The sequence below is a fragment of the Myiozetetes cayanensis genome, unplaced genomic scaffold (assembly GCF_022539395.1).
Source record: "Myiozetetes cayanensis isolate MyiCay16 unplaced genomic scaffold, myiCay2020 scf1, whole genome shotgun sequence".
In the NCBI taxonomy this organism is placed as follows: Eukaryota; Metazoa; Chordata; class Aves; order Passeriformes; family Tyrannidae; genus Myiozetetes; species Myiozetetes cayanensis.
In genome coordinates, this window is record NW_026086604.1 from 140,550,772 (window position 1) to 140,571,131 (window position 20,360).

The following is a 20,360-nucleotide window of genomic DNA, read 5'->3' on the forward strand; positions in this document are numbered from 1 at the left end:
TCATTTTCTAGGCTGGATTCATGACAACACAAGAGCCTATGGTATAAGCAGCGATGGCCAACTTATTCATTGCAAATAGATTATTCAATGCATTGGCCCATTTTTCTGTTTGTGAATCATTTGGGAATCATTTCTGATTTCTAATAATGTGTTCATAAGTATTCACCCACATGGATTATAGAAAGCCTAAGGGAACTTTGCAAGCTATTCACTTTTTATTAGTAATTATCCAGCAGTTCATTTAAGTCACATGGCATCTGTTATGCTTCATCTTTGAATGATGTAACCTTTTTTTAAAACAGAAGGCTAATGACTAACAGAAGTATACCTTTTAGGGACAAGTAAACATTCAGGATCTAGGAAAAAAAATCTGTGCTATAAATAATAAACCAATGATTTTACAGATATTTGAGGAAAACTCCTCGAAAGGGCTGAGCAAGGATATTTATCATTATGGTTTTTTTTTTTTAAGCTATTCTGCCAGCCCTAGGCATAATGTCAGCTAACATCATGATAACTGTAATATGAGTTTTTTTCTTTCTTTACTGACAGGTACCAGCAGTGCAGAAGTAAAGGAAAATCGAAACATTGGCAACCTGGAGGATCATCCAATAGCCTCTACTGAGAGGGCAAGAGGGGGAACACCTAGCAGTAAGAGAAAAAGACCCTTAGAGGAAGGCAACAATGGCCATTTCTGCAAACTCCAGCTCATCTGGAAGAAAGTTTCGTGGTCAGTGACGCCAAAGAACGCTCTGGTTCAGCTACACGAACTTAAACCAGGACTACAATATAAAATGGTTTCTCAGACAGGTCCAGTGCATGCTCCCGTCTTTGCTGTTGCTGTGGAAGTAAATGGACTTACATTTGAAGGCACGGGGCCCACAAAAAAGAAAGCCAAAATGCGTGCCGCGGAGCTGGCCCTGAAGTCATTCGTTCAGTTCCCCAACGCCTGCCAAGCCCACTTCGCCATGGGAAACTGCATCAACCCATCCACGGACTTTACTTCTGATCAAGCAGACTTTCCAGACACTCTGTTCAAGGAGTTTGAACCATCTACACACAGTGAGGACTTCTCAGTCTACAACCCCGTTAACAACGAGTTGCTCTCCACCGCTTACCGACACGGGCGCTTGCTCTGCCACACGCTGGACTTAATGGGCCACGGGAAGCAGAGCAAGCACAGGGTGGCATCCAAAGCCGAGAGCGAGAAGAACCCGGTGGTGCTGCTGAACGAGCTGCGGTCAGGCCTGCGGTACGTCTGCCTGTCGGAGACAGTGGAGAAGCAGCACATCAAGAGCTTTGTGATGGCCGTGCGAGTGGACGGCAGAACGTTTGAAGGCTCAGGACGTAGCAAGAAGCTGGCCAAGGGTCAAGCAGCACAGGCAGCCCTGCAGGCCCTCTTTAACATTCGGCTGCCCAGCCACATTCCCAGCAGGAGTAAATGTCACCATTTGCCACAGGTGAGAGCTCCTGGGTAGCTACCCCCACGCTGGAGGAACCCTTTTGATGAGTGGGATTGGTATTGCTGCAGGTGTTACTGTTCTACCAGATGGTTCCTCTGATGTTACAGCAAGTGCCAAGCCACAAAACAACTTGTTTCTCATAGAAAGAGCCAGATGCCACAGGCTAAAGCTTGGAAATAGTATCCTGAAATCGTTGGGTACAGTTTTCAACCTTTTCCATAAGAGGCATAGATGAGAGGCCAAAATTTAAGCAGAAATATCAACATTTCAATTTGCTAGAGACAATGATAGCATTGACACAGGTGGAAAAATCAGGTCATTCTGTGGTACTGTATCCTTCTTTACAGAAAGGAGACCATAAACAGAAGGATGTCATCCCATCTCCTCCTTTTAGAGTTATTTTTTTTATGAGGTACATACTTCACACATCAAAATTTCATAGTTGGTCATATGCCAAAGGTATCTTAGTGTTACTCAGACTTGTGTCCATTTTCTAAGTTCAAAGGAAGCCAGGATTGGAAGACACTGGGAAGCATTACATGCATTCAAGTAATTTATTGATTTGTTTGCACTATCAGAAAAGGTTTGATTCACCAGCACTGGGAGGTGATCTACCAATACAAAACTCCCTTTATGAAGAAAGCTGTTCATGTCCAAGGTTTAATGCAAAGCACTGGGAGCACTAAGAGCCATTCTGCTGTGGGCTTGCTGTGAGACCCTAGGCAAGTCATTTAAATTCAACATGCCTGAAATAAAAATGAGCATATTATATGAAAGAACACTTCAAAATCCTTAAGTAATTTGTAAATGCAAATTATGAGTAGCATTTCTCATTAACATTAGTAACGATGTGCATTATATGTTCAAGGAGTTTCACAGGAGAGGCGTCCTTTAGATGACATGATTGCCTGCAGGACCCAGGAATTTTATTTGTTGACCCGTAAGTTTCCTTCCTGTGTTTCCAAAAAGGAAACATGACAAATCTGAGAAGTTCTAAAATACACCATAGTCCTCCAGCTCTTTCTTTTAATTCTGATTTTCAAAATCCATGAACCAGCAGGATAATAACATAGCTCAGTAATAGCAGTGATCTTCACACCGTGCTTTGCAGGCATTTTGGAAACCCTGGCCAACTTGGCAGTTTCATCCTTCCAACGCTCCTTCAAAGTACACATAGTTTTCAATGAGATACCTGTACTGTTTCCTACCCAAATTAATTCTGGTAAGAAGTAGTCCCATTCTGCTGGCTGCTTTGCTACCCCAGTGAACTTTGCTGGGTGTGTCAGCAGGTAAATTCTGTGCATTCCTCAACTGATGGTTTGTCACATTCTGAAATTGCACCACAAGTATCACTGATTCAGTTCCTGAGCTCTCTGAAATATTCCCTGGTTGCTTGGCTTCACAATCACCTTCTACCTGAATATCACACTTTACCTCAGTCTCCAGTTGTTCACTAGGCGGCACATTCTTCAGTCTATGTTCCCTTTTTTATGGTCTTTTCTCCTTTCTGCAGACTGCTACCCTCCTTGTCCTCTTCTTCTCACTGTTCTGGAAGTTTAAATGTCAGTGAAAAGGTGTCACTGAACTTTCTCTGTCAGTATTTTTTGAGTGGTTACGTATTGTCCAACTAAGAGATTACTCGGGCACTTTTAATGCCAGCATTCAGCACATTAATTGAGAGATAAGCCTTAACACTGATTTCTGCTGACCTCCTTACTAGCTGCTCTCATCAACAGATATAGCAGCTGTGACACAAAACCTGAGTTTGAGTTGCTCCCTTAAGCCTTAACTTCCTTAGAAACCAATAGACCTGTTTCCACTGACTTCAGCTGGGTTACAGCTTAAGCATTAAATCCAGAAGCACCTTTTCTTGTTCTCACTGTGTTATTCAGCATCCCATCAAGTGACTGCCTTTGCTCACTGCTTCATTCAGCCCATCGGGCTGGTTGGTCAAAGTGGTGTAACCATACTGGGGACAGTGCAGCTCTCAATGAGCCCTGGTCAGAGCTGGCTGCTCCAAACATTGTTTCAGCTCTTTCTTGTCTCTCTGATCTTATGTGAACCACATTTTCAAGGACACGTTTCAAGCCCAGATTTCAAAACTATGCCTACTTAGTAGGCTTGGTTTATGTCCATAACTATTTAAAAGCAGGAGAGCACCCTGAAATCCAAACAGCTTAGAGGGAGAATTTGTTAAGAAGGATTGATTTCATCACAGAATAAGGAGCAACTGTAGTTCTATTGTGCTTCATTATTGTTCCAACTTTGTGTGTCTCTGCTTCTGTTTCCGTTGCTGTTACTGGTGATGTGTAGGTGACCACAATCTGGCTTTTCCTGATTACAGCCTTACTGGAAACAGGAAATAGCCAAAAATCTTGTAACATTGATAGTCCAGTTATCCTGAACTTTTAGATTTCACAGTGTCCAAATCAGTGTCAAAAAAAATCAGATGTCCTTAGGAGCTGGGCCTCTAAACCACTCATATTTCTACCTTGTTTATCAGGGCTCCCAGGGGACCTGGTGCCCCTCAGCCTGGGCCTTGGGCATGGCTTTGGACTGACAGACACTTTTCTGCTGGCTAAGGGAGATTCAGTTTAAAACATCAAAAGAAACACCATAAGAAGAGCTAACTGAAAGGAGGTTGTAGCCAGATGGGGATTGGCCTCTTCTCCCAGGCAATCAGCGACAGGGCGAGAGGACACAGCCTCAAGCTGTGCCAGGGGAAGTTCAGGCTGGGCATCAGGAAGAATTTCTTCACTGGAAGGGTGGTTAAGCATTGGAGCAGGCTGCCCAGGGAGGTAGTGGAGTCACCATCCCTGGAGGTGTTCAAGAAATGACTGAACATGGCACCTAGTGCTGTGGTTAATTGGCATGGTGGTGTTGAGTCAAAGGTTGGATTTGATGATCCTGGAAGTCTCTTCCAACCTTAATAAGTCTATGACTCCATGATTCTATACCCTTCAGTCTGTCCTGAGAAGTGCTGTCTACACAGGAGCCTTCCTGAACCACCAGGAAATGCAGAGTATGGATGTAAAATCCTATCACCTTGATCTCTTCGGATTCAGGTGAAACAAAGAACTACAAAAATAGCAAAGCCAGAAATAGGTCAGTTCCCTGGGTCATCTGCAATCCAACTTGCTTTTTCATCTGCCTCTCCTGCCCCTCACCTGCTAATGCTGAAAACACAGTGTGAAATTCTGAGCACTTTACAAAACCAGTGCTTTCTTAAAAGACCATCACTGTGCCTCCTACTTTTTTTCATGTGATTGCTGCACAATATGTTTGGTGCTAACTGCAAACTTATACCCAAAAGGAAAACAAAACTATATTACAATTTACACCAGAAAAAAAATAATCTCATAATTTAAAGTCAAAATAATTGAGGTTATGCTTTCTTTACTGCCATCAGCAGTACATTAATCCACTTCTGTGAGTCTTGTGCTGCCACAATGGTGATTGGGAGACCTGAGCTCTTGCCCATGTATAGGGTGAACAGAAGGCAGCTGAGATAATCCAAGAACCAGCTGAAATGGTCACAAGATTTGCCAGTTCCTCTTCAAACCAGATATTTTATCTGTGCTTTGCACTGAAGTGTAAGATAAATACTATTGATGGTCTGAGTCTGGGCATACCGTGTTGATCAAAATAGGCAGGATAGAAACCTGGAGATCTGCTAAACTCATGGCAGAGATAAAGTGAGTCAGGAGAATGGCAATTACAGTGAATCACTGCACCTTCTATAAGTCACTAAATATTGCTCCTTGTTTTCTAGCATACTTGGTCTGAACTCTTACTGCCCATCAAATAATATGCAATGTCTTCAATTATCAGTTTTTATGGAAATCTAACAATTGTTTCTCCCCACCTTTGAAGCTCATGTTCTTATATTGCAAAACAGGAGGCAACATCAGAGAGTGCTGACCTAACCAGCCCTAATGAGTCTGCACTGCCAGGAATTCATGCACAGACTCCCAGGGTTTCCAAGTACAGTGTGCTCATTTCAGGAGATCAGGGTGACCCTCAACTGCATCTGACCAACTTACAGATTGTTTTTCTAACCTTTAAGTCCTTCGAATCTACCTCAGTCTAAACAGCATTCTTACTGCTGTAGAGCAAAACCATTAATTAATATTGCCATAACAAATTAGTAATAGAGGAGTGCTTGGATTTCAAAAGGACCTAAATTAGAAAAGAATAGGTGTGAAAATCACATTCACTCTGCTTTGAAATGGCTTTACGCTGCTGGTACTGGTTCACATCCAGAACAACCAGAGCAGTGGTTGTCAATTTATTTATTTAAACGAAACCTCATTGTGTTTTGTGTGTATATCATCAAAAAGAAGCAGGTTTTTTCCTTTGGCAAATACAGCTAACCTTTTGAATCCAGCTAAATCCCCTATTTGCCAAAAGCTTCATTTCCTGGCTGAAACAACCTCAGTATCCCTATTGCTAAGATTCTTTACCTCAAGCAGGTCAAGGATTCCTGCCAATTAACTTCAGTGTCACCTTGGTGTGAAGGTGGCAGTACCATGGAAAGAACAACCACCATGTCAGGGAAAGCCCCATACCCCACACCTCTCACCCATTTCCCTCCAGAAACCTGTTTCCCTGTGTTGCCAAGCTGGTTCATTTTCATGCTGTGTCAGTTGTTTCTGCCTCCTTCACTTTATTTCTCTCACTATCCTTGTTTGCCAACTTCCTTGCAACCGTGCCCTCTCGCCCGTGTCGCAATTAAGCCAGGGCTGAGGTTGGCAGTGATAGATTTGACTCCAATGTTAAGAGCAGCAGCACACGGAGCAGGCGTTGAGCTTCGAGGAGCTGTTCCATCACGTTTCTGCGAAGAGCTCTGTGGTCAAGTGAGCAGGTACATTGTTTTATACCCTTCTCTGTTTTCTGCTGCACAAAGAGAAACAGCTGATAGGTGTTATGTGTAGCTCCTGACAGGGGGATGCAAGAAAGAGGAATGGTGGGGACCAGACACATGCCTCTGCAATACAAATAATGTTTGATTTTCAACCATCTATTACTGACTCTATAGGTGGGGAAAGTTGCTTTTTATAATCAGAGCTACAGGCAATCAAGACATTTATAGGATTATGGTTTCTTAAGCAAAACAATGGCAGTAGAACCAATTTAGAGGCACAGCATCAGAGTATTTTATACTGTTATTATTATCTTGGATGCTAATAAGATTGTAGTCACTTTTAGGCTTACAGATGAAGAACGAGGACCACCCCCTCACCCTTCATAGAAGTTCAACATAAAAGATAATTATTGCCCCAGACAGATTATAGCTTGAGTCTTAGATGAGTTGACCATGTTTTAAAGGATATAATCTATGCAAGATCAAAGGGAGATGCAGAAGGGCTACCTACATGGAATTACTAGAAATAAATTAACAGGGTAGAAAAGACTCTGGTCACTTGCTTTCATAGCATCAGAACATATATGTAGACACATCAAAGGGTTTGCACATGAAAACCAGTTATCACTGCAAAATAACGCATTACTTTGCATCACCTGGGCTATGGTAATGCTGCAGCTCCTGCTGCAGAAAGAAGTGTCTTTTGCTCCTCAGTTGCTGTACCATGTAACTCCCAGCCATGATAACTCCAACAGGATCCCCAAAAGATTCCCCTGTACTTGTCTTTAAGTCCTATATGATATAGAGGCCTGAGGCTTTTAGAGCATTAGGTATGCTAAACAAAACTCTTCTAACAGAGATGTTAAATCCTAAATGTACCACTCACCTAATTCATAATACTTAAGAGAACTGTAATAATCATGATAATTAGTTAATGAATGGCTAATCTTCATTTACAGAAGTGAAAAAATAATTGTAATATCTTCAAGGAAAAAATCTTTAAGGCTGAAAGACATCTTTCTCAAATGTATATACACTTACATAATTTAAGTTTATAAGCAATCCAAAACTCTTCTTTCTCTGAAAAAAAGGAAAAGCAAAAATATCTAATTTTCCTTTATAAAGACTATGAAGGGTCCACAGTGATTATGGTGCATTTAGAGTAGGGTAAATCTGATTTAACCATCTAAATTGGCTGCTGGCAGCTCTTTTAACCCTTTAGCAGTTGTAAATACTTCATACTATCCATCCACAGAAATAACATTTGATTTCTTCCCTTCAGAGTTTAGATTGCTTATTAAACATGGCTAGTGAGACACAGCGTGGACTCTGCTGACTTCAGCTATTTACCACGACAAACCAACCTTGCCTATCTGGGAAGCTGATGGTGTGGATCTTATTTGTGAAGAATTATTATTTGTGCAACCCATTAGGGCAAGATAGTTTGTGCAGAATGATCAGGGCTCCAGCAACAAGCAAAGCTAGTTAGTACATGAAAGCTGAATCCCAGTCTGGTGTCATCCAGACATAAAATCTCCTTCTAAACCAGACACTCTCACAGCTGTCAGAGTTGCCTTTGTTGTTTTCTGGCTTTGTAAGTGAGCTAGGGACACTTCAAAAAGCTCCTGGCAAGCTGGACCTCGTTAAAGCTGCCACTTAATCTTGGACTTGCATACTGACTTTGTTTATGATGCTTCATTATTACCTACTTAATACGAGCCATGATCGTTCCACTCCACTAAATGGAGCTGTAATACAAGCGCCCAGAGTGAATTTTTCTTTGGTTGAGTTCCATGCAAAGCCTTTGCTGTTTGAGCTGGAGTGTTACAGTCATGCCAAGACCACATTCTTTATCTATTTTTATCTGTAGTCACATCTAGGAAGCCTTAATTATTCAAACAGACTTTTCCTCCTATGTACAGTGTACTGGAAGCAAGCTCCTACCATTTATTTTACGATGACTACCTCCCTCTTGTGGTCCTTGTGCCAGCCGTGTGGCAGGCAGATCATTGTGTGAGGGGAAAACTAACCACAAAATGCCAATGCACCTTTGACAGGGCAGCAGCTCAGAGCCTCCAGTTTCCCCAGTGATGCTGCTGAGAATCCCAGTGCCACACGCAGCAGAGGGATTGCTTCCTTCCCTCTGATAGCGGGCAACATCTTTGTCCATTTTATTTTATTGCATCTGTCAGCTTTTAAAGAGTGCATTTGTGTAGTAGTCATGGAAAAAACCAAGATTTCTCCTGGCCCTTCATCTCAGCTAGGCTGTTCATGCATACTGCAACTTGGAAGGATTATGTACACATACACACACAAAAAATAGCATGCAGATCATAAAAATCAATGGGTGGAATATATTTAGGACTTAGTCTTAGGATTGTTGAGAAGCAATGGACAGAACAGACTTTGGACTTGTTATCCTGGATGTAAAAGTGTGAGTTATGTGTTTAGACATTTATACAACCAAACAGAGAATTTGCTCAGGTTCTTTCAGGTAGTAAAATCCTCTGTTGTTCATGTAGTGCTTTCTTTATATGAACATCTTACAAATGAGTTTGGGTCTCTAATGGAAACAAAATTTATTAGAGCAAGGGTAGTTTTTTCTTTTTGCATGTGCATGATGCATGATGTGAACTTTTGTTAAGATAAAATGTTTTTATAAACTCCTGAGAAATAGAAATGGGAGATAAATACATATAATCCCTGGGAAATGGGGTAAATTATCCATCTCTTTTCATCACAAAGTTTTATTCAATTAAAGCAGTCAATATTGCCTGTGTCTCATGATACCCATCAACTTCTTAAACTGAATTCTGACACATAAAATATTAATGCATCCATAAAACTTTTTCCCTCTACCTTAAATACTGCAATATAGTGCTTAGACAAATTCATGTTGCTTTTTCATCCTTTCTAGTTTTCTAATTGACAAGTCAAAGTCTACTTCCAAGCAAGCTAACTATTATTTCCAATTTCTCTTCTGAACTGGAGTAGTCATTTGATATGGAAACACCTAAGTGTGATTGCTCTTAACCTGTTTGTCACAACATCTGCTCCAGACACCAGCCTCATAATCAGAGCTGAATTCAGATGATGATACCTTAACATCAGTGCTACAATGAGATGTCACCCAGCTGAGCCCATCCTACTGAAGCCACAATAATTTGCTGCACAAATTCCTTGTGTGCTGTTTCTTCTTCTGTTTTCTTTATGTAGTTCACCTTTAAAAACTAAAGGTGGAAAGAGAACATTCCCGAATCAAACATAGTCAAGGAACAAAATTAATGGTTTTGTTTGTTCAGAAAAATATTCTAAGTATCCCATGATTTCTAAGTTCTTCTGTTCTTGTCATTTCCTTGTTGAGTTCCTATTCTGAGGCCATCTTCTATGAACTGGGCATTAATACTCACAGAAACAACTACAATCAACTCTTTTCCCTCCTATGTGGGTCATTGCTTTATTAGGTTAAACACAAGGAATAATGTGAGTCTCCAAGGTCTGGTGGGGAGGGTGGAGACAGCTACACTGGCTTAATTTCTTGTTTGATAATTAGTTCTTATCCAAATCAACTTTACCCTATTCTTTTAAGGAATAATCCTCTCAGGGATATTGGAGAATAAACTCATTACTCCTGAATCAAACCCCTCTTTTCTTCTACTCTCTTTGATGTACATATAAGTTATTCCAACCCCATGTGCCTAATGACCCCTGTGCTCTCGTCATGTGGAGAACAGCTCATAACAGCACCACAAGGCACTTTTAGGGCTTGGTTGTCCTGGTCATTGCAGAGAAACACTGTCCAAGAGAGATGTAGGAATCAAACATTCTTGTTTTAACCTGACCCAACTGCACAGAAGCCCTCTGCAAACCAAGGCAGTGGCCATCAACATCAAGCAGACATAAAATCAGAAAACAAGCTAGAAAAAGAATAGGGAGCAGTGGTTGGTAGCACAACAGGCATAAAGTCAAGTTCCTTGAAGGCTCATGGTGATGGCAGAAATGAGAAGCAGATGCACACTACAAGATACAAATGAGAAACACACTGAATCTTTTGTGTCTGAATATCAGCAGTTTGCATGAAAAAAAGAAACATATCATATAGCTGTTAAAACTGCTCTCTGGGTCAGAAGTTAGCAGGCACCACTTGGGAAGCAGCATGAAAATAGTGTCCTACAATAATGTATATAGCAGCTATAACACAATCACATGGAGAGATGAGGAATCACCCACGAGGGTCACCGTTCTGGAAAACACATTCACAGTTGCTAAAGGTAGTTATCAACTCTTACCTAAGAAAACCAAAAAAGCCCTGGCACATTCATTCCTATGGATCATATGGATCATTGAGCTTGCAACTAGGCCCAAGGGTTTTGCTATTCCCAGCAAGGACTGACAACACATTAAAACCTTTGTCATATTTTACTGCCTTTTGTGGCATTGCATGTTCATGTTCTTCCTTCAGTGCTCAATTAAAGGCCAATCAGGATTTTTTCTTATATAGAATTACATGGATATTACCAGAACGGCAGGCATGAGTTTTTGGCATGATATCTTTGTCCACTCTGTGCTTGACTTCTTCAAAAATAAACATTCATTGCTGCAGTACATTCCTGCTGATCATAACTCATACATATCTGCCTGATTCTCTGATGGTTTGGGCATGACCTGAACCATCAACATTTACCCTGGCAAGTATCTCAGCGTGGCTGAAGAACTCTGTGGATTGTATTTGCCCTTCCACCTGATGCTGGCTACTAATTGGAGAAGACAGCAAGATATCTTAAAATTTATTTATTTGCTAAAGACACTGACTATTTTACTCAAATTGACAAGAAAAATTCTGAAAAACAAAACCACAAAGTACTTTCATATGAACCCTCAATTAGAAACTCTTTTTCCCTTCTCTTTTTTCTTTCTATTTAAATGTATGTTATTTTTGGTCACAACCATAATCCCACTGATAGGAGATGCCCTCTGCTTTTCCAGAGCAAGAAACTTCAGCTTCATGTTTTATATTTGAAGGAGATCAAAGTACAAGAGAGATAGACTACTGCTATCTGGAGAACACTGATGGCAAGAAATTAATAGCATTCCCCAAAACACTGACAAGCTACAGTGCATAGATTTTCCTTTTAAATCCTATGTTCATGAAAAAGGAAAAAAAAAAAAAAGTAACATGACTTTCAGATTTACTAGTCTTTGACATAGATATTTTGAAATTTTTCCTTTTATGAATGGGCTGTAGCCTAAAGTTGTATCTTTGCCTGCATCTCTTCTCAGACATTCATGAACTTAGAGAGATCTAAAGCCTCCCTCTCTCAAAAAGAAAGAAACAAAAATTTAGTATTCTTCTTTATGTATCAAAAATCAATCAATCAAACCAATCTAGATAGTCCTTACAGGCAGACTAGCATCCTTATCATGAGAAAGAGCTGAAATCAAGCAGATATCTGAGCAAAGCTTCCCCAAGGCAGACCAGTAGCAGCTTGTGCAAATCCAAGGGATCTGTTGGGGAGCCCTTGATAACAACAGGTCACCAGATAAACGCCAATGAGGCTGAACTGAGCAGCGGGAGAGAAAGAAACATTGCAAAGACAAGCTGGGGAAAAAAAAAGAAAAAAAAAGCTTCCAGGCTGCCTTTGACAGAAATTGATCTGAACAAATTAAAGACTCATACTGCAGTGGTTACCAGCAGTTGTTTTTTTGTTCTCCCCTTCAAAATGCGAGATGCCAACGGGGAGATCAGCACGGGCCATTTGCCTCTCATAGGCAGCTACTGACATGAGGGGACTTGGTGGGGTCAGGAAGAGAAGTTTAAAATTACCCCACTGGGGACCTGGGAACAGGTTTTTGGAGTGAGAGGCAGAACTGACTCCTCTGATCAGGCAAAATCAGGAAAAAACCCACAAGTCTGGGAAAGAAACTGATGGAGTTACAGCACAGTCCTGAAGTGAAATCCTTGCAAAGGCACACATAGGGAAATGCTTTAACAGTAGCTGGAAGCTGTGTTTTGCTATCTATGCTACATACTGTATTCTGGGAACTTTTTTTTTTTCACATATACTTGCTATCATTACAAATATTAAAAGTCCTTTTTGTGGTCGGGAAATTAAGGTGAATAACTGAACCAACATAAACTAAATTTGCTCTGATATACGTGGGCATGAAGTCACAAAACAATGTGGGAAGCTAATACCTTTATTCCATGTTCCCACAGGCAATAACCAGAGCTGAATTTGAACCTGTGGATTTATAGGGAACAAAATATCAAGCTTACCCTGAAATATGTTGCAGCTGTTTCTCATTCCATCATGCAACTGATAAATAGCTAATCTCCAGTTCAGGGCTCTCTATTTAAATAAGCACAGTAAAAAGTTTAGCTATCTCTGACTGAACTACTTCTGCTGAATATCCTTAGTTCACTGCTTCTGGCCTCTATTAAATGCAATTCAGATAAATTCTATTTACTACTAGTATTTGTTTCTCTCCTGACACAGTTGGTATCAGGTCCTACTAAAAGCTTTCAGACTGGAAGAAAAATCTTTAGAATACATTATTTAGTAAGCATAACTAAGTGTCACTAATACTAGAAGGACAGGGTATTTCTTCCATGTGAGCTGTTAACAAATACATTGTTTTCTATGGGCATCCTCACCCCACCATTAAAACTGATGGTTTTGCAAAGCTGTGACCAAAAAGGAAAAAAGGGACCACATCTTTCCCTGCAGCACAGCAGACAAACGAGAGCTATGAGACACCCTCAGTTTGCTTCATATTCTGCTTACCTGCACATCTGCTTTAGGAGCTGCCTCTTTCCCTGGTGGTGTCAGGCAGTGACCTGGCTGCAGGCAGGGAGTGGGCAGCTCTACCATTGCCACAGCACAGCCTCCACGCGTCTTCCAAAGTACTCAGCCTTCATTCCCTTTTCTGGCTCTGATTGTCCTGTTGCTGGTTTCCATTTTCTGACACTCCCACTGCTGGGAGCTGTCTCCTGTCTCCCAGCACCCCTCACGCAGGCAGGAGCAGGCTCAAGCTGGAAGTGAGAGCAGAAGTGAGAACAATTCAATACAATTTTAGGTCAAATGTTAGGTGCCCCGTCCTTGTGATAATCGCTGGCATTAGAGCACATTAGCACAATTGCACTTGCAGCAAATTAACAGTGATCTGTGCAGAGGCACAATATCAAGTGCAATAATAATACACATGTATGAAAAACAACATGATCACTACCTAATTAATTAATAACTGGTTACTGATTAAAAGGGAAGCATTTGGAGCTAAATGTGTCCTTGACAACACTAACAGGATTGGTTTAGCACTGATTGTATTTTCCAATAAGACATGTAAGTGCAAATAATTGCTTCCACTCTATCATGGAATTAATTCCATGACAGTTCAGCTGATTACTTCAAGGTTTTATCTGTGTTTTGTAGCTGCAAGTTCCGCTACCATTTTACACCTTGCTAAGCAGTAGCAAGACACTCTTCTGTTTACATGTGTTGCATGTAATGTAGCAGGAGAAGCAGAATCAATGCTGTAGATATATACAGTACCTGCATCAGAAAGGTTACCGTGCTCAGAAAATAGCTGATGAAAACTTGAGGTAATGAGCTGAAACATCCTGCAAATAATTCCTAGCAGCACTAAAGACAATAATATAACTTTGCCTGACATGGGTAATCCTCCACAGACTGAGGGAAGCATAATTTTTTCTGGAAGGGAGTTTTGTGGTCCACTGAGAGTTTGAGTGAGATATGGGATATACCTTATGAGTGAGGAATGGCTCGTAACTCAGGAGAGGTGGAACCTAAATGAAGTCACAGAGGTCATTCTTATTTTATCACTGAGGAAAATATGCCCTGTATATCACAGCCTTTTCATACATTTAATTATTGGGATAATTCTGGGCACAACAAATTGTTCATGTTTTTTTCATATTGTATTTGATGAACAGAAACCTTTTAAAACAACTAAAAACAATTGCAAAGGGATCATTTGCCCTGCAAGTCCAAAGCAAGGCTTCTTTATCTAGGTTTAATGAAATACGTGGGAACTGTGGTTCTGTAGGGTATGGACCTATTGGTTAAAAATTTTTGTACATTTTTCAGTACATTTTTTGCTGCTGCTGCAATGCAGAATCTAGAAGGGCCAATGAAGCAGTCCAAGAAGTTTATCCATCCTTTTATCTCCCTTCATGATAGCAGCCATTTATGTGATGTGAATATTTCTGCAGAAGAGATTTCTGTGGATGTTTTCAGACTGCTTTCCTAACAAAATTAGATTTTTGTGATCAGCTTTCTGCTGCTTCTAGCAATCCTTGAGACTGTTCAACTATATATGATAGCAGCAGATATCTCAAAACATTTATTCATCTACACAGTATAAAAATGGGGACTTTGGAGAAGCAACCCAGACTAGTCCTGCTCAGGGGACAATGCAGTTACCCCCAAGGCAGCACGTTGGCAAGACACACTGAGACATTCTGTTGTCTCCATTTGGTCCTGTTTCTTCTCCTCTTAATGCAGGGAGCCTGTGCATCCTCTTTTTTAGAGATATGAGTCTATTTGAGCCTACAGAATCACAGAGGTTGTAAGAGGTGTGGGCTTAGTAAGTACTTCCCCATAGCTGCAAGTTATGAAACTATTTCTTAATTAAAGCCTACACAATGAATCCAATTGGTGTAATCATGATATTTTTGTGGCTCTGACCTGAAACAGGTTTTGATATGATGCATCTCAATCTGTTCTCTTTGGGACACAGATGGACTTTTTCACTTAAAATTGAATTCCTCAGGATGGGGTGGGAGTTATGTAAAAATATGGGCATCTGGCAGACTTGTGGAGCACCTGGTTCTGATCTTAGTATCAGGCAGGAATCCTTTTTCTGGTAGTACAACATTCACCCAGACTTTGAGGATGCCACAGTTTTGTCACCTCCACCAAGCGGCACCTGTACCAAGCACAGGAGCCCACAACAACCCAGACCTGGCTCCAGAACACACATACCCAGCACTTGTGCAAAACTCCCTTCTGCCATGCCTTGGCAGTTCCCTCCTCCCATGCCAGCCCTGACAAGACTGGAAGAGGAGAAGTGGTGTTTGCTGCAAACATGGTGTCAATGGGAAAGCAGAGGCACAGCACAACAGACACATGAAGCCTCTGCAGTTTCCCTTGGGGTCTCCTGGCTGCCATGGACATCTCATGTTTTCTGTAGAAAGGCACATTGCATCCAGAAGTCTTGTTTCTGTAGCACATATGTGGGCACTCCAGCATCAGTTAGCTGTCAGTGTAGGAATACACAATACAAGGAGGCAGATTTCCATAGTGTATACCTGGACTTCACTGTACTAATTAATTATTTTCACATAGAAAATTCCTCTTTTTAATGAGATCTGTGGACCTCTTTTTGCTCTGTACTGAACAGAACAAAATAGTGGGTGACACTACAGTAACTACTGGGGCATAGTCCTACAAAAACACAGAAAGCATGCTCTGACAGGTTCCCTATGGATGAGCCCATTTGTTGGTCTGGGACAAAACTGGAAAGGGCAAATATGAGAGCAGTCATCTCAGTGTTTCCTTGGTGGGGCCAAAGGAACAGGCAAGAAGAGAGCCATGTTTGTTTTATTTATACATATGTTGGTAACCCAAAAGCGATCATCTGAGTTTAAATTTATTGTAGTAACAGCTGTGAATAATTTCACTATTTTTCAGTGCAGTGTGTAGCCAGTTCAAAGGACTGTCAGTAATCCTAGCAAAGCTATTTCTTCTTCTCTCAAACACTAAGATAAACTCATATGTAGAATGGTTAAATTCTCCTTTTTTTCTCACATACCTAGTTCTGATTGCTGATGGGCTTAATTAGCAAAAAGCAGAAGGTTATGAAATGGTTGATTAGAGGTTCAGCAGTAAACTGGAAATATCCTCAGTCAGATGTCTGTTGATGAATCTACTGTGGTAGATTTGTTACAGGATAGATGGGGCAGGTGCTAAAATCCTTACTTAGCAAAATTGAAGCCAATCAAAGTTGACACTGGATGAAACAGGAGTATTTGTTGCATTTGGCAGCTCTGAAGGGGGTTGCAGTTTGCTAGAGAAAGGGGGCAGTCCACAATGCCTCTGAGGGGTTATGAGCAGTGTATCATGATGCAGTATTAGGAGGAAACTGAGTGGGTGTCTGCTTTTGGCTGGGATGGACTAAATTTTTTCATAGCAGCTCATATGGTGCTGTGTTTTGGATTCATGAACAAAACAGTGTTGATAAAACACTGTGTCTTACCTGTTGCTGAGCAGGGCTTACACAGCATCAAGAATTCTCTGCTTCTCACCCCACCCCACCAGCCAGAAGGCTGGGGATGCACAAGAAATTTGAAGGGAATACAGCAGGACAGCTGCCCCCAACTGACCAAAGGTATATCCCACACCATATGGCATCATACTCAGCAATAGCAGCTTGGGGAAGAAGGAGGGAAGACACACAGAGTTAGGCATTAATAATAGACTTATTTAAATTGTCCTTTCTCACTTTTACCCTTCTGATTTTCTTCCACATCCAGCTGGGAGGGAAAAAGGAAGGGAGCAGAGGTGTGGGGCTGAGCTACCTGCCAAGGTAGCCATAACAGTAACACTGGGACACAACTGTGGGAAGTATATAAAGCCACCATTTACAAATCTACACTGAAGCCAGTGGCAAAATTTTGTTGGGCACAGGTTCCATATTAGAAGACCACATTTAGGGAATATTTGGAAAGGAAAATGCTGAGATACAACAACTTAAAAACCACATTGATGACTGTTCTCAGATAGCTGCCTGGTTTCCATTCATATCTTGAGGGGCTAATCAATAAAGCATAATTATCTCCTCTGTTTATAGGGTGATGCTTGCTCTCAGTTTGAACTGAGAACTATTGAAAGGGCATATGAGGAAGATATGACTGTATGTGTCAGGATCAATTCAGAGTTTAAATTGCTTATAATGACTTTTTAATGTCAATGCAGATATCTCCGAGTGGCCTAAAGACAGGGCGACAAAAAGTAACTGGCTGTGTCACCAGATAGTTTTCCTTTTTTAGTTTAAAGGGATATTGTCAGCTGGAAACGTAGGCAAAGAACTGACTGTAGTGCTAAATACAACACTTTGCATCTTGGTGACACAGCCTATGACTGTTCTACCTATTTTAACTTTCTTTTTCTCCCTGATTGCTGTTGACAGATTCAAATTAAAAACAAAAATAAAAACAAAACCCACAAAACAAACAAACAAACAAACCAACAAAACAAACAAAAAAGGAAATATGATTGCTAATTACGGAGTTTGTTGAAAATATCATAGACTTATAGAATCATAGAATCAGCAGGTTAGAAAAGAGCTCTGAGAACACCAAGTCAAACCCTTGATCCAGCACAGCCACGGTTACCAGGCCATGGCATTAAGTGCCACATCCAGTCTCATCTTAAAAACCTCCAGGGACGGTGAATCCACCACTTCCCTGGGCAGCCCATTCTGATGCCTGATTACTGTCTCTGTAAAGAATTTCTTTCTAATATCCAACCTAAACCTCCCCTGGCAGACCTTAAGACCATGCCCTCTTTTCCTACTGCTGGTTGCACCGGAGAAGAGACCGACCCCCACCTGGCTACAACCTCCTTTCAGGTAATAGTAGAGTGATGTCATCCCGTCCCTGAGCCTCCTCTTCTCCAGACTAAACAACCCCAGCTCCCTCAGCCTCTCCTCATAGGACTTGTGCTCAAGTCCCTTGACCAACCTGGTTGCTTTTCTCTGGACCCACTCCAGCACCTCAATATCCTTCCTGAACTGAGGGGCCCAGAACTGAACACAATACTCAAGGTGTGGCCTCACCAGCGCTGAGTACAGGGGAAGGATCACTTCCCTGATCCTCCTGGCCACACTATTCTTGATACGGGCCAAGATGCCATTGGCCTTCTTGGCCACCTGGGCACACTGCTGGCTCATGTTCAGCCTCCCTATGAAGCTGATCATAAAAGCTTTTGATAAATGGAATCACAGAACAGTTGAGATTGGAAGGAATCTCTGGAAGTCATCTAGTCCAGCCCCTGCTCAAGCAGGACCAGCTACAGCAGGCAGTCCAGGTCCATATCCAGTTATGGTTTTGAGTAAGATAACAAATGGAGGCTCCACAGCTTCTCTGCACAGCCTGTTTCAGTGTTTGACCATCCTCACAGAAGTAGGGAAAGCAAACAAAACAAAAACAAAAACAAACAAAAACCCAAAACCAAATATTTTCTTGCACTCAGATTGGATTTAACATTTTAATTTGTGCCCATTGCCTTTGTCCTGTCATTGAGAAATACCAAGAAGACTCTGGCTCCCTTGTCTTTCATTCCCTCCCATCAAGTATTTCTACATATTTATGGTGATCCTCCTAAGCCCTCTGTTCTCCAGGATGGAAAATCCACCTCTTGAAGCCACTCTTCATATGAGAGATGCTCCAGTCTCTTAATCAAAGTCCTATGTTGGACTCAGTCCAGTATGTTCATCTCTCCCTTTTTCTGGGGGACCCAGCAAACCAGATGGGCTTCACCAATGCTGAGCAATGCTCTTTCTAATGCAACTCAGGAGGCTGTTTGCCTTCTTTTCCATAAAGTCACAGTGCTGGCTCACAGTCACCTTGTTGTCCACCAGGACCCCAAGGTCCTTCTCAGCTAATCTGCTTTCCAGCAGGTCAGCCCCCAGCCCATCTGAGTGCCTGGGGTTGTTGCTCCCCCAGTGCAGGACTTCACAAATCTCCTTGTTGAACTTCATAAGGTCCCTGTCAGCCCATTTCTCCAGTCTATTGAGGTCCCTCTAGGTGGCAACATGACCCTCTGACGTATCAGCCACTCCTCCCAGTGTTGGATCACAGCAAACTTCCTGAGTGTACACTCTGCCCCATCACCCAGATTGTTTATGAAGATGTTAATAGTATTGAACCTAGTGTTGACCCTGGGATACACCATTAATCACATGACTACAACTGGACTTTCTGACTCTGTTCATACCCCTCTGGTCCCAGTCTTTCAGCCAGTTTTCAATCCACCTCACTGTCCACTTACTGAACACATACTTTGTCAGTTTGTGCATTATGCTGCTATGGGAGATGGTGTTAAAGGCTTTAGTAAAGCCAAGGTAAACATTTACTACTCTCCCCTCATCCCAAACCTGTCACTTTGTTATAGAAGACTACCAGTGTTGCTCAAGCACAATTTCTGCTACATAAATATATGCATACTGATCCCCAGTCTCCTTGTCCTTCCTGTTTGAAAACATTTTCAAGGAGGGTTTTGTCCACCACCTTCCCAAGGGTGGAGGTGAGACTGTCAGGCCAGTGATTCCCAGGTTCTTCATTCTTGTACTTCTTGAAAATAGAAGTGAGATTTGCTCTCCTCTATTCTTCAGGAACCTCTATCAGTTACCATGAGCAGGGTAATTTTGATTTGGTTTTCCTCTGAGCAGTAAGTTACTGAGCTAATTTCAGGAAAAAACATTACAATGCTTTCATGGCCAGTGTTGTGCTGGAAACTAGCTGAGGAGATCAAAACAGCTCCTTCTGACTTTAAAATCTTCAGGTTTGATATTACTCTTAATTCTGTCAAGTGAAATACAACTGATACAGATATAGCACCTTTTTTGAAAGTTGATCATGCCCCTTTAGCACAATTATTCAATAGTCCTAAACACTCTTGTTAATAATGTGTGACAGGTAACTGTGATAGGAATGCTTCATGACTGCTCTTTATGCGATATCATGCTGGGATTGCAGACCCATGCTCTGCTATTTTGTTATCTGTACTTCACCCAGACATGTTTTATTATAGTACTTTAAAAGGAAGAATGGAACATTTTATCATATTTTCCTGCCAAACCCCTTGTGTCTGTTTTTTTTTTTTTTTTCTTAAATAATTGTTTTTATCATCTATCTTTTTCTGTGTATCTCATCATTATCTTCACCTGTTAAGGAAAAAAATGAATGGACTTACAGTGTACAACAGACTGACAGCAAATCATAGCATGGA

At 41.4% G+C, this 20,360-nt stretch overlaps 1 protein-coding gene across 1 annotated transcript in view; it reads left to right on the plus strand.

Moving 5' to 3' along the window:
* The window catches only part of ADARB2 (adenosine deaminase RNA specific B2 (inactive)), a 303,763-nt gene that overhangs the window by 201,455 nt on the left and 81,948 nt on the right, over positions 1 to 20,360 (plus strand). Inside the window, exon 3 of the mRNA XM_050310843.1 lies at positions 553 to 1,460. Coding sequence (XP_050166800.1) covers positions 553 to 1,460 — 908 coding nt within the window. The remainder of the gene's footprint in view (positions 1 to 552; positions 1,461 to 20,360) is intronic.